The sequence below is a fragment of the Triplophysa rosa genome, linkage group LG10, assembly GCF_024868665.1.
Source record: "Triplophysa rosa linkage group LG10, Trosa_1v2, whole genome shotgun sequence".
In the NCBI taxonomy this organism is placed as follows: Eukaryota; Metazoa; Chordata; class Actinopteri; order Cypriniformes; family Nemacheilidae; genus Triplophysa; species Triplophysa rosa.
In genome coordinates, this window is record NC_079899.1 from 19621986 (window position 1) to 19637361 (window position 15376).

Here is a 15376-nt window from a genome sequence, read left to right on the forward strand (position 1 = left end):
TGTTTCTGTATGGAGCAGAGACTGCTGACAGCCAGTTGTGTTGACGGTAAAACTTCAGACTGTCATGTTAACCATGAATTTGCGCTTAAGGTGCGTGATAGAAGCACATGCGCACCTTGGTCAGAGCAGCATAAATGCGATTAAGGTGTTTACACGCCTCTTATTGCGATTAAAACCGGTGTACGCCACATTTGTTACTTCGATTATGCTTACTGTGATCATGAGCTTAATAACATTATTTAAATCTAATGATTGCGTTTACTTGAGGTAAAGTGTAATCGCAATATTGCCAAAATCCTATTATAATCGCATTATGAGGGTGTAAACGTAGTCAATGTCTTAATAAAAAGTGTAAAAATGAGAAGGTCTCTGTGAGGGCTAGGTTAATAGCACCCACAAAGAGAAAACAGAAACAGCTTATAACTTTATTAAAAATATGTTTTTTTATGTAAAATGCAGAAAGGTTACTGTAAGTCATTATGTCATAATACTCAACCTGGTCTTGTTTGTTTATTCTGAGTAAAACCTGAGTTCGCCTACGAGAGAAATTGATTTATAAACACACTAAATGATGCCTACTTAAAAATGCTTACTTGGGGATAGGGCTAGGCAATAGAAAATCCTTGGCACATCTCCATGAAGTGTGTGTGAAAAAAGTGATAAGTGAGAACAAGAGTGTGTGTTTCTGCTAGTAACAGGGAGCACCATGTGTGTGCAGGTACCGAAAAGTGATGTTGAATAACTGTAGAGAGGGTCTGAAGGAAACACTGAGTCCAAGAATGCAACAGTGTAAGCCCATTGCTCCCAGTGGCCTACAGTTGAGCACCAGCAACTCCCAGCTCACTGCTGTACTGGGAACCAATATCACCTTCAGAGCAACACTGCAAAACGTGAGTTAGCACAAACACAACAGAGGAAATTCTCTTCCTCAGTATTTACAGGCAAAACCATACAATATATCTTTCTGCCTTCCTTTTTTTCTGTAGGGTGACTCCTTGTCTACAAGTCTCCGTGTTGACTTTGGAGATGGCACCTCTGTGTCATACTCTAACATAAGTCGCCTTGGTGACAGCATCACACACACGTACAGGATGGCAGGGATATTCAGGGTCACCGCACATACCCAGAACAGCCAGGGATCTGACAGCAGTTCAGTCTATCTGCACATCACCAGTACGTACATTCACACAAACCTGAACGCACATATACAGTATTTAGATTTCCGAGAATTCAACTTCTCTCTAAGTCGTTCATGTCACTGTACAAGCACGCTGTGTACAGTAAAGTTTTCTCTGTCACACTAAATTACCTCTGTGCCATTGAGTGCACATCCAGACAATCTGTTTTAGTGCAAGCTTTCAATGAACTATGTGTAGAACAGGAAATTGCTCTCGGTACAGCGTCGTGTGCCGTGCTAAATGTGATTGTTATTGACTTCTTATTGTGTCTGTTATCACGTCTGATGTGTCGTGCCAGGTCCCGTGGAGCGTATATTTCTCTCAGCACCCGTGGTTGTCATAAGAGGAAGAGAGGCCAACCTGACGGCAGTGCTGTGGCCCAGTCAGCCCCGGACCTCTACCTTCTACTGGTGGTTCAATAACAGCACAGAGGTTCAATCGCTGAATATTTGCACACACATGCGGCCCAGAGGCCCAGATCGGTTAGGCGGCTATTCCAGTATTGCATTTGACCTCCAACAAACAAGGGCTCTGCCTAAGATATTGTGCTTGCCGGGGCCAGAGCTGTTATTAGGATGGATTTGGATTGGGGTCAAATAAGTCGAAAGCAAATCCGCGTTCGGGGGCTTGTGCAAGCTTGCCGTGACACAAACTGTTCCCTCCCCCCAGTACTGCTGAAAGAACACCTGCTACCAAAAGAAAAAGAACTGAATTTTAAGCAACTCTGTCAAAATGGTTTTTGTTGACGGACAGGCATAGTTAGAAAAACACGAGTGCAGAAATGCTCCAAGCTCAGCTGTGCCATTGGGAATCCTAGCCAAGATTAAAAGCCCTGATAGAATTTCTAATTACAGCTCACATGACCTAAGACAGATCCTATTGGCTGTTTATATTGCTATTGCAAAAATTATGCCAGTGGCTGTTTTTTGTCGTTTTAATTATTGTTTTGCAAATATTTCACATGCTGCTGGAACCGAAATCATCTCAAGATCACTAACCAACATTATGTTACATCAATTCTGACAACGTTATACTAGCTTCTTGTCTCACGCAGCATTAGGCTAGATTTTAACTTTGGAATATCGGCATATGAATCATGTTTTTATGATGCCTTCTAAGATCACTGAATTATGTCTCTAACCACCCTGTGAGATCATTTAATAAAGGTCTTCTTAACATTTCTGAGGTGAAACACATAAAAAGTGCCATAGCAGCTTTTAATGATTATGCGTGTAAATCTAATGCGATTAAATGCTGGAAACTTTCCAGATTTTGAAAAAGCATTAAAATAGAAAAGCATTTAAAATGTACTTGTTTAGATGGTTTGTTTTTCAATTTAATGCCACATTTAGACGTTTATATGGGTAGATTAAGCCACTGCATTGTTATTATATGCTCACACTTTAATGTGTTTAACTTTCTACCAATGAAAAATTCTTTGTGCATTGAGACTTTTAGAATTACTGTATGTTGTTTTTATAGGCAGAACACAACAGTGAAAGACAACATTTAAAAGGACAAAAATGCTCAGTTTGCATTGCAAGTTGCACAGTTTGCATTTGTTTGCTAGTGCTGCATCTTCCCCAGAGCTTCCAATGTTTAATAAAGAATATTACGTACAATAAAGAGTGCAGTCAGGCAAACGGCAGATACACACCCTCCAGTGAGTTTTGACTATTATAAATATATTTTCACTTAAATAATTTAAGTGAAGGAAATATATTGATTTAACCCATTATATGTCAACAGTACAGTTTTTCCAAATCTGTTCTTCCTCACTTTTCCTTTTTTCCATGAATAAAACTGCATTGTCTTTTATCCAACATGGATGGATAGTATGGAGTTTATATAGACCCAAAACTCACGCGCATGGAATCCGCTCGCGCATGCGCGATGCAAACGTGCATAATGATAACCACGCGCGGAAAGCTGCTCCGCGAGGGCGCATTTAAACTCCGCAAGCGAGCAGAACAGTATCCGCAAGCGGAAAGAATCCTCGCGCGGGCGCATCTCTGCTCCGCTAGCAAAAACTCAGTCCGCGAGCAGAGGCTTTGACAAGCGCGCGCGCGATTCTCTCTATGTTCTCGCAACTGCTCAACACTTGCTCGCTCGTTGAGTTGACTTCTGAGACTTTGGAGGCGGGACAATGGCAGACTTCTCCGATCCTTTGATTGGTCACTTTTAACATGGATCGCCAAAAGCTCGTCAAAAGCTCGTCAAAACCTCTGCTTGCGGACTGAGTTTTTGCTCACGGAGCAGAAATGTGCCCGTGCGAGGATTCTTTTCCACTTGCGGATACTGTTCTGTTCGCTCGCGGAGTTTAAATGCGCCCTCGCAGAGCAGCTTTCCGCACGTGGTTATCATTATGCGCGTTTGCATCGGGCGTGCGCGCACGGATTCCATGCGCGTGCGTTTTGGGTCTATATAAACTCCATAGGATGGACTGTACGTTGCAGTGCCGTTGTCCAAAGACAGTATAGAGCCAAGTGCATTAAAGGGCTATTTCACCGGCAAATCAAAATTTCCCCATGTTTTACTCACCCTCAATGTATCCTAACTGAATATGGTTTTCTTCTTGAATAATAATGCATAATGCAGTTATAATACCAACATGGGGAAATTTTGATTTGCCGGTGAAATAGCCCTTTAATGCTTCTCAAAACACAACTAAAACTCATGAACAGAACAGCTTGTTTAAAAAGTCCAGGATTAAGCTGAAGAGTCCTGAGATCAAGATGAATGTATGAAAAGAACTAAGATCAAAAGCATGCTAGCTCATCCGTGAGACGCAGCGGGTTTTTGGTCATGTAGGGCTGAAAATGGACTCGGCTATAAATGATTCTGCCACTCACACAGCATTCAGAGTTGCTTCTGTGTTTCTCAGCTAATTCTGAACCAAACCTTGTGTGTGTGTGTTTACAGCCACTGATCACACTGCGAGGAAGCGTGTCGCACACGTTCACGCAGGAGGGATCTCACTCTGTCACCGTCCAGGTGTCTGCCGGAGGGGTTGTCTTACAGGACGTCAAAACCATCACTGTCAAAGGTGAACACCTCCCGTAGCTGTGAAAATTTCACTGGTTTTTGTGATGGGCTTACTCAACCGGTGGTTTCTGGAGGAACTGCAGGGGGCTTGTGAAGTTAATCTAAATGTATACTTTTAATGTATACTGTTAATTTAACATCATTGTGTAAACAGTAATTTAGTGGTAAGAACATAACAACAATTATATTTTAGGTATCTTTAGGTATTTTACATAAATAATGCAATTCATGGGTGTCTTGCTGACAAAAAGGGGAATCAGAATGTTATGTTTTTACACTTAAAAAACAGAATTAAGAGGGAAGAATTTTTCTCGGTGTGCATTTTATCTTCCGTTCTAAGACGTGCATCTCTGCAGAAGAATAATCTGTCTCCCCCATTCATCCATCCATCGTTCTTTTTCTTTATCTCGTTCGCAGAGTTCTTTCGTTCTTTATTGCTGTCATTCTCTCCCAACCTGGAAGAGCACAACCCGTCTGTCGTTGAGTGGAGACAGGACGTGGGGCGCGTTGTCAGGGCAACGCTCATTCAGGTACACCGATCTGAAAGTCCATCATGGGCTCCTGTTGGAGTGTTCTGTTCATGTCACTGAACGATTGAAAAGGACTCGTGAAATTTCTTGAAAGGCAACTATTCAACTATTCTCTTTCCTCTTTCTCAAATGCTGCTGGGTTTGAGCCTGATGGCTCTTTCTGGGCTCTCTGGCGAGGTTCACGTTTGGCTGAGAGGCTGTACGTGCACTCGTACATCGGTCTGGTTTCCCCTCAGTATGAGTGAGAGAGAGAGATATGTAATGCTGCCGGAGAGAGTGAATCGGGCGAGCTCAGAGTGAATATTGATGCAGCGACAGAGAGACTCTAAAGGCAGTCAGCCAATTAAAGAACAGAGTCGAAGAACTGCTCCACAGAACTCCATTACAATGAGTCGCTCAAGCACAAATATAATGGCTTGCCGATACCTCTGTATTTTCAACTCAAGCTGTTTTTTTGGGCGCTTTGGATACTGTTACGCAACATCACATTGTAAACATTACAACCATCATGAGATGTGGAATAACTCATTATGATTTGCTGAGATTTTCTGATATTTTTAATTAATGTGCAAATGGGCATGAAATGATGTCGACTAGCTTTTATGCGCAGACTAGACGGTGTTACGAATGATGCAATTTGTGTTTCATTTTATGTTTTGTTGTGTGTTTGTTTGTCTGTGTTTTCCACAGGTTTGTGGGATCCCTGAGCGCCGGTTATTGGTTTCTGTGTTTCCAGGATCACCAACAGCTGCTGAGCTCTTTATCCTACCAGAGAAGAATCAGTCGGCATACAGATCACAAATAGAAGAACAACTTGATAAAGTAAAAACCGCACACACACATTGAAGTTATTACTGTGCTAGATTATACACAAATTATACATAATGATACGCTGAAATTACGGGGTCTAATGATTGATACAATTTGTTAAAATGTACTACCCTGATTCTCTGATGGTTAAATAAATTATAGTGGCAGTAAAAATAGACGTTATTACTAGCAAATAAACCTTCTGAAAAATACATGAAAAATGTACTTTAAAATATCATGGGCTGAATATCTAATGCCCAACAATCACGAAGGAAATTAAAACAGCAGAAAATATGGATGTATGCTAAACCATGTATGATTTGAGTTTCTTTTCCATTTAGAAAAAGTCATGACCTACACTTATTGTTTGCTTTTTGGAATAAAAAATGTAGTACAGTAATTTGTCTAGACATTTTAAACTGCTTACAAGAAAGTAGTTGTTGACCATTCCCTGGCGCCGTGCATGTAAGGGAAACCCAAACATTTCTTAATGCTTTTCTTTAAAGGAACAGTTCACCCAAAAATAAAAATTCTGTCTTCATTTACTCACCCTCATGTTGTTCCAAATCTGTATAAATTTCTTTGCTGTGATGAACACAGAGAACGATATTTGGAAGAATGCTTGTAACCAAACAGTTCTTGGCCACCATTGACTACCATAATAGGAAAAATTTATTTGTAAATGTCTTTGTTCTGTTGAATACAAAAGAAGATATTTGGAAAATGTAGGAAAGCAAACAGTTCTGGGGAACTTTTGACTGCCGTTCAAATTTTTAGGTAGTCAATGGTGGCCATTCTTACATGTGAACAACTGAATTGTAAAAATCGGCATGATTTGAATTACTATAGACGGTTTCATCTTAACAACATAAACAAACGTTACTGCGCATGCGCACTTTTGTGACCCCAGCTGAACTTCTGGTCCACATTCACAAACAATAGAGTGCCTGTAGATTATTTCTGATAACAGTTAAAAGAAACCGAGAAGAACTGTTACTTGGCTAAACTTGTCTCTCCAATATTTTGAATTTAGACTGTGATACCAAGCTCAACCGCTAGATGTCAATGTATCACACATTTTCTTTAAATGCTTCAAAACTACAGGACCCATTCAACAAATTGTTTATTTAATAAAATGAACATACAACAAAATGTAACATCAGTATACAGTAAAATAATAATACAAATTAATATGAACATAAATTAAATTAAATATAAATAGTTATATTATTAGACACTAGCCAAACACAAGCCGGAAGTTAATTGGGGGTCAGGAGCACGCGCGTCCGATGAAACGGTCTATAGTACACAGATGTATACCTTTTTAGAACTATCATGTAGCAACATTGTGTGTTTAAAAGAAACTTAAAGGTGTGCTGAACTGGCCGTTTTTATTATTTTATACTGTTGTCTGAGGTCTAGGACGTTCGCGTGGTTTTTACATTCGAAAACATCAAAATCAATAAGTAATAGGCTATTTTCTACCCTGGTTTTGAGGCCGGATGGAGAAACGCTCGGTTTTAATGGCTGTGCCGCATAGAAGACTTTGAAGTAAACGCCCACTGCTATGATTGGATAGCAGTTTGCGTAGTAAACTGAGTTGGAGCCTTCTGTGAATTTGGTTAGACTCATAACGTTATGTTACACATTATCAGGACATATCAAGCGATCTCTAACAAAGCAATTGTGACACATAGTACAAATATGTTTTACTCACATAAGATTTCTGCGCCATTCCTGTTGGATCCAATATTGACTGCACAGCACTGCTTTTTAATTTTAGTCTCTTCGCAAATCCAGCGCCTTTTTCATAAAGGAATCCACGGGGAAATGACGCGAACAAATGCTCAATGTTTCACCCACGTGAGCAGGAATGTACTTAAAAATAAACTTCAACCACGCATTACTAATATCAGAATCCGAAGGAAGCGACTGTGTTCTTCCACAACCAGGTGCTGCACAATGTCGCATGTTTGTTGCTTGGTCGCTCTAAATAAAAATAACAAGTGAAAGAAGTCCTCACTTTTGGCTCATATGACATGCGGCTAGCCGCTCTCGAGAGCCCTTCTCTAAAGTGACAGGGTTGCCAGGTCTTCACAGAAAAAATAAGCAAATAAAGACAAGGCAAGACAAAAAGAAAACTTAAAATGCAAATTGTTTATATATTTTATAAGACCAAAAATTCTTAAAATCTGCAACAGACCATTTATTAAGACCTAAGTGCCGAGGCTTTTTGATCTAAGACCAAAACTTCATTTCTGCCCCACCTTGTCTTGCTTCTCTTGACCTAGTGGCAGAACCATGACAGAACCTCTTGTTTTATGTGGAGAGTGACGTTTTGTCCCTGTTGGTCTTCCACTCTCCGGTGTGGCGTCTCTGTTCCCGCCCTTTCGTCTCCTCGTTATTGTTTGTTAATTAGTTCATGCCCCGCACCTGCTCCCTCTTGATTGTCCCCTTTATAATGCCCTTGTGTCTTCTGTCTCGTGCTGGTTCATTGTTCTGTTGCGTCGTGTTTGTCTTCGTGGTGAGTTCTTGTTGTGTAGTTAGTTTAGTTTACAGTGTTCATGTCAAATGTTATTATTTTCAGTCTAGTTAGTTCCTGTCCGTGTTGCTACATTTTGTTATGTTCCCCCACGTGGGTCCTTGTTTTGTATTTTTAGTTATTATTAAAGTTTGTGTTAACCCCTTACCCGCTGTCTGCATTTGGGTCCTCTGTCCTTGTCTCTGTGTCTCACCCTGAGAACCGTGACACAAACAACAAGCATAAAAGCGCTAATTAATAACAAACATGGCAACACAGCAAAAGAGCGCTGTGTGATGTAGCCTTCGGAGCATAAACACAACACAGCGCATATTAGCAGTTTAGTTTAAACTTACGGACAAAGCGAATCTTTAGCCAAAAAGAAATATGGCGCTATGGTTATGAGTTTGTCAATCATCACAAATGCGGGAGTGTGTACTATGTGTGGCTAAAGTCATTCGCGAACCAGTGGGCGGGGCTAGAGAAGTAGTCGTTGATATTTTTCTGTGGAGGCGGTGTTCAACCTATCTATAGATAGGTGCATTCCAGGACCTGGCGTTCGCTGAGCCTGGTGTCAATAACAGTTGTAATTTCAGTAACTAGGGCGTTTTCAGTTCTGACACTTACAGGATGTTCGCTTGAATACGATTCCCTCTTATACAACAAAAGCTCGGGTTAAAATTGAGGTCTTAATTCATTGCCCCTTTAAAACAATATCAATATGTCAATAGCGTCCGTTGGGATATTAAGTTTCCACTGATTCCTCTATCATCACCATCTTTCTCTTGTTTCAGATGTCAGAGGTGCTCATGAACGCTTTAAATCAGAACCTGATCCAGTTTGATTTGAAGCCGGACACACGGGTCACAGTGTCCGTGTCTCAGCTCACTCTGGGTAAGACCTGAACAAACGACTTTTCTTCTGGAGGTTTAGTAGAACAAACCATGGTCTCAGATGAGACGCTGCTATCTGCGGTTATTTTTGTCGTGTATTGACTTTGCCGTCAATAGTTGAGTTGAGAGTTACATTAAACAGTGTATTTTTGTGGTTGTGTATCTGGTTTTTGACACACACATAGGCCTGCTGTGTGTGATTATTTGAGGTGCATCGCACTGCTGTCTGTGGTCGCTTGAGACGCTTTGTGCTGCTGTCTGGGGTTTATGTGACACATTTGGCACCGCTTTCTGTGGTCATTCGAGGTGCACTGTGCTGCTGTCTGTTGTTTTGTGATACACTTGGCATTGCTAAATTTGTGCATATTACATTCAGGGCTGGGAAGGTTACTTTAAAATGTATTTCACTACAGATTACAAAATACATGCTTTAAAAAGTCATTTGTAACATATTTCTTTAGATTACACAAATTCTGTAACTTAATCTAAATAAATACTTTAGAATACTTTGGAATACTGATAAGGTACGTAACACAAAGGGATCACCAAACAGAGTTTCCATCACTAAATAAATAAAAAAATGTAGTTTTTTCAGAATTGCGAGATTTAAACTCGCAGTTGCAAGTTATGAAATCAGAATTGCATGAAAAACTCACAATTGCGAGATCTCGCAATTTTGACATTTGTATATTAAGTTTATTTAATGCAATTCTGACTTTATAACTTTATAACAATTAAGAGTTTTTTTCTCAAGCTCGCAATTCTGAGAAAAAAGTCAGTGTTTTTTCTCTCATTGGACTGACAGATGCAATTGTGAGTGTATATCTCTCACAATTCTAAGAAAATAAATCAGATTTGTGAGTTATAAACTCGCAATTGTGAGAAAAAGTCAGAACTGTGAGATAAAAGAACTCGCAATATTCGCAAATATCTAAACAAATTACTTAAACAAGGGAATCGCAAAACATGAAAACAGTCGTTTATCATTCAGGTAACCACATACATTAAAGATTCAATTTTTTATGTGGAAATTTGTATAAATTGGCTCAAATTGTGTAATGGAGTATATGAAGAACAGTACTAAATAAAATTAATATGCAATTTGTATGAACCCAGATCCCTCTTATTTTGTTAAAATTACTCAAATTTTGTATTTTAAATACATAACTAAGTTACATGAATTTCGTTACTTCCCAGCCCTGGTTACATTAAACTGTCTACCACACACTGTTTCTGTATTTAATTCTGTGCGCTCTACGCGGTGGAACATTACAGGTCAGGTGACCTCTGCGCTTCTGTAAGGTTATATAATGATTAGTTTCTGGAGAATCCATAGTGTCAAATACTTCAACCATCACTTGGTTAAAGAAATCCTCTAGTACTGATACTCCATCCTGGACTTTTAAATTAATATTGATAACGGCGAAGCTGCCTGAGCATGACCAATATAGTGAGTTGAAAATGACATTACGGGATCATAAAGAGTGTCTCTCCGCCACATATAATTCTACCCTTTTCAGACACGGCCATTTGTCTTCATTGCTCTGAACAGGAAAAGGTTCAGATTGCCTCCTGCATTCTGCCGAAAGGTCACAATCATCGTGCGTCAACCCTCAAAGGGCTGAAGAATTGGACTGCCGTGTGTGTGTGTGTGTGTGCAGTGAAGGAGTAGGACAGTTTTCAGAATTACTAGAACGGATGTGTCTGTCTCACTTTCACAGTGAGACAGACAGAGATTTGTGCTTAATGTTTTATTTATGTTGTTCTACTAATCACTCAGTATTTCTTAAATTTATCAAAAGAATAAAAAGCACATTTATCAATTTTGATAACTTTGACTACATAACCATTGTGATTAGGTCGCATCCAAAATAAAAGTTTGTGTTTACATAATACTGTATATGTCTGTCTACTGTGCATATTAATTTTGTATTTATAAACACATACATGTATACATATGATTTTATAAATACAAAATTAATATGCACAGTACACAGACAAATATTATGTTAACACAAACTTTTATTCCGGATGCGGTTAATCGTTTGACAGCCCTAATTGTGAAATGCATATTTGCAATATTTTGATAATTTAGTTATTTTTAATGTTGTGTAGCCCTGAAATGCATTATATTAAAGTATTTTAATTGCCTTATAATACACATAGTAATCTTTCCATTCTAAAAAAAAAGAAAATACAAGTTGTAATGAAATATATTATTATTTTACAACCACAAAAGTATTTGCTGCAGGACAATGGGACATCGAGTCTAATTATGTGTAATACTGCCCGCAGCACCCCTGGTCGACTCCACTGCTCTCCCCAGTGGTTCTGCCATGCTGTTACTGGTTTCTCTTGGTCTGGTGGGGTTGGCCATTCTCTTCGTATACAAGTTCAAACGGTAAGCCTCATCTCTGCCGAACATCCCTCTTGCACTCAGCAAATCCAGGCTCATTGTGTTCTATTCCATTTTAATGTGCTGTGGAAAAACCCACAGATGGTGACCAATGACCCTTGCTTACTTTATTGGCGCCATTGACTGTTTTCTCCTTTCCACTTAGACTGGAAACAGAAAGACTTCCGTCTTTTCACCACACTGAATAGATTTTGATTCTGTCTGCACAGTAAGATCCCGTGGATCCATGTGGAGACCGAGGACACCCATGAGAAGGAGCCGGAGATGATCAGCGCCGTCGGACAGGAGAAGAACGGCACGAGTACGACAGCCACTTCTTCGTTCAAGTCGTGCAGCAAACACAGCACACACCCACCGTTTCCCTCGAACCCTGGAACACTCAACAGCTTCAGCCATCTGCCACCTCCTAGAGAACTGATGGAGAAAGAGATGGAGGCTCATAACACAGGTGAGAGAAGTTTGGGTTAGTGCGTCATTTAAAGGTAAATTCAAATTGAATTTAGTAAAATGCTCTTTCTGTTATTTCATTTCAACATTTTGTTGCCAATTCATTTCAAACTTCAGCTCATGGAAAAACAAAGACAATACATTTACACATTTGGCAGACGCATTTATACAGTCTTACAGTGCATTCAAGTTTATCAGTACATGCATTCCCTGGGAATTCAAGCTTCTTAACTTTAGAATTTTGCAAATCACGTTTATGCAACGTTTGTTGTGTTGTCATATCAACTCTGTTAGAGTCTTTTTTTTGACGGCTTTAATGTGTATAAAGCTGGAATTTGGGCTCAGAGAGCAACCAGAGGTGTGCTTGTTTGTGTCGATGTTGTCGCTCCATAGGCGTGAGGTCAGCAGACGGACCTCAATTCATTCATTCATCTTTTATTACTCTGCTGTCAGGGACAGTGATTGTCTTCTCGGTGTCCCAGGACTTTTTGATTCACAGTAATCAAGGACTGATCCCGTGACACTGAGGTGGAAAGCATTGATCACAGGGTTGCCCTTGTCTGTTGCTTGCAATTACAGTGATTTTCTGCTTTTTGTGTTTGTCTTCAGGGGGCCTCGGGGTTGGAGAGAGGCTACGAACCAGACAGATTCCGAACTGCACCAATGTCTGAAATGATGAAATGAAGAAAGGTTTGATGATGAAATATCATCATTTTGTATATGTTTGAAGGAATTGTACATGCTGTGTAATTATGGTACTTTCCCCTTCAATTTTCCTGTTACTGTGATGCTTTTTATTATTATTGTGGTGTTTAACATTTGAGCTTGATAATCAATCACTTGTTACTGAAATATTATTACATACAAGTGTAAATAAAATCAAAATCTCTAATAGCAGAATAATATTGTATTACAGCAGCACTTGAGGAGTTGCTTTTCCAACCCGGACTCATGAATTGCGTATAAATAACATCGGGAAATACGTATGCCAAAGTTTGATTTTGCGTGCATATGATACGCCAATGTTTGCGTGCACCTCGCTGAAGAGCAGACATTTTGAAACGTACATGAAGAGGAAACACTGAAATAATTTAAATAATACTGTTAGGTTTAGGGTTTGGGTTAGGGTAGAGGTTATAATATGCACGCACGCTAACATTAGGTTTAGGGTTTGGGTTAGGGGACAGGTTAATAAGACAAATTGCCGGTTAATATGCACGCGCGCTAAATTGGCGTATCATATGCACTCAAAAATAGGCGTATTTATGTACGCAAAATCGAACTTTGCCGTACGTATTTCACGATAATGCAACCCGCGTGCTATTTATACGCAATTCATGAGACTGGGCTCGCTTTTCTCACCTCTAACAGTGGGTTCACACCAAACGCGAATTAAGCGATTTGCGTGAGTAAATTACATACAAAGTCAATGCAAAGATGTGTATAGACGCGAACTCGCGGCAGACGATGCGAATGACGCGAACCGGGCGACGCGATTGCCGCGAACGCACGTCAATCTCGTCTTCCGCGAAGGTTGAAAATATTTGTCAGCTCGAGTCACTTGCTCGAAAATAACTAACTTTTCCCGTGAGTAATAAAGAGCGTGGAACGCGATTGTTCGCGTTTGGTGTGAACCAAGCATAATACAGTTATCTGAACATACTAAGATGGTTAACCAAAAGCTTTTGTATATCATTTTTCTGCATGCTCACTTTTAGATATATCAAGATGATCTTCCTTTATTTGTATAAAGCTCACTTTTAGAGATCAAACTGAAAATCACATAAATTGACATGTTTTCATACTGTAACATTAATATTTAATATAATAATGATTTAAAACATATGCTTATTTAAAGGTTTTAACTAGCTGTTTATGAAATTGGTAGTTATTTTCAGATGTAAATAGTTATTGAGAGAAGCAAGGGTTTAGAATTGAATAGATGTACATGGCACAAATAGAGGGGGGTACCTTCATCTGCAGAGACGCCTCATTGTTAAAACGCCTCATCTGCTGAACGTGTCCATTTGTGCCTTGGCTGTGCGTATTACTGTTGTAAGATGGCAACATTCTTTATTTAGTTTACATAATACTATATTCCCGGACATATAACCATGTGGAACGCATGTTTCATTGCTTAATAATTGTCGACAGCCAGTTTTATATTCTACTGTAAACTGAAGGTCACTTTAATCTGAATAAATGTATTTTTACATTAGAGACTGCACACTGAATGTTTACTACGGATTTTCATGACAATCGAATGACCTGCGTTCTCAATTTCTCCAGACGATTTCCAAACACCCATCATCTTTTTCATTCCCGCAGTAAATAGGCTTTTTCATGATGACAAAAAAAATCTTTAATAGGACAAGCTGAACGGCAGGATACAAAAGAGCAAAGCTTTTCTCCTGAAATAACATGTAAACATTCTGTGATTCAGCATAATCACTCAAGAAAGAACACTAAACGACTTTTAAATCAGTTTACCCAAGAATACACAGCCAGGAGCACACTAACGACAAAGGTTTCGTCGAGCAAATCATAACTACAGTAATCATTGATTTTTGACAGGGGTTAGGTACTGTAAGTACTGTATGCTATATCCAATTGGAAAACCCAACTGGAAGAAAGTAAAAAAGTATTTCGTATATTGTGTTTCTACCACTGTAAGTCTAACATTTACATTAAGTCATTTAGCAGATCTGAAGCGACTTTAGCTAATTTAAAAGCAATTTACCGTACAAGAGCTACATTATCTGTAGTATCACACAGAGTTCCAAGTGTGAGCTTGAGTAATACTGGAGCTAGAGCAGAATGAATGCAGGGACTAAAGGACAGGGTTTTTTTTACTAATAAAGATGACTCAAGGACTCTACACAAAAGCAATGCAATCAGTCCTGTGTTTAATATCTACAAATGTGCATCCTGCTGGTCTGGACAAAGACACTACAGAGCTCTCTCTTACACACACGGGTATTCATATTGCTTATTTTGTGTGATCCATGGTTTTCAGCCTTAAAGCCCGAAGATCTGTAGCTATATTTAAAGCTTAGTCACATGGACACGATTTTAATACTAGCTTTATCTCTTCTATGGAGCTTTAGTGGTCATGTTTATGCGGTAAGGGAGAGAGCTCGAGTAATTTAATGGTGGAGCACAAAGGAGATTTCCTTGAAGAACATGTTGATTCCCTTATGTGATGCACTATTGTTTTTAAATGTGCAGTATAGCAATGAATTATCCGGATGACTCGCCGCACACTTATCACTTTGTGTTTTGTGGTGATGGGTTTATTTTAATCTCAGCCAATATTCACATGTGACCAAGATAATTGCAAGATAATGAAAGAATACACCATTTTTAAACTAGCCTACATGTCTCATGACACAGTGTTTCACATTATTTTATGCAAACTTGTTTTGCGGCATTTGATTAAAAAAACAACTCCTCTGATCTGTTCAGCTTCGGGAAAATAATAAATAATGGTTTCTATTTTCCTGTTTGTTTGTTTATGGATTTGTGTGTGGACATAA

General features: G+C 39.3%; 1 protein-coding gene across 1 annotated transcript in view; it reads left to right on the forward strand.

The window, feature by feature from the left end:
• Positions 1-14168, forward strand: part of sorcs3b (sortilin related VPS10 domain containing receptor 3b) — a 57948-nt gene extending 43780 nt beyond the window's left edge. The window contains exons 18-27 of the mRNA XM_057343536.1: positions 719-890; positions 987-1173; positions 1477-1610; positions 4101-4224; positions 4641-4753; positions 5444-5575; positions 8879-8978; positions 11273-11378; positions 11603-11841; positions 12450-14168. Of these exons, the coding sequence (XP_057199519.1) occupies positions 719-890; positions 987-1173; positions 1477-1610; positions 4101-4224; positions 4641-4753; positions 5444-5575; positions 8879-8978; positions 11273-11378; positions 11603-11841; positions 12450-12511 (1369 nt within the window). The 3' untranslated portion in view covers positions 12512-14168. The remainder of the gene's footprint in view (positions 1-718; positions 891-986; positions 1174-1476; positions 1611-4100; positions 4225-4640; positions 4754-5443; positions 5576-8878; positions 8979-11272; positions 11379-11602; positions 11842-12449) is intronic.
• The last annotated feature ends 1208 nt before the right edge of the window (positions 14169-15376 follow it).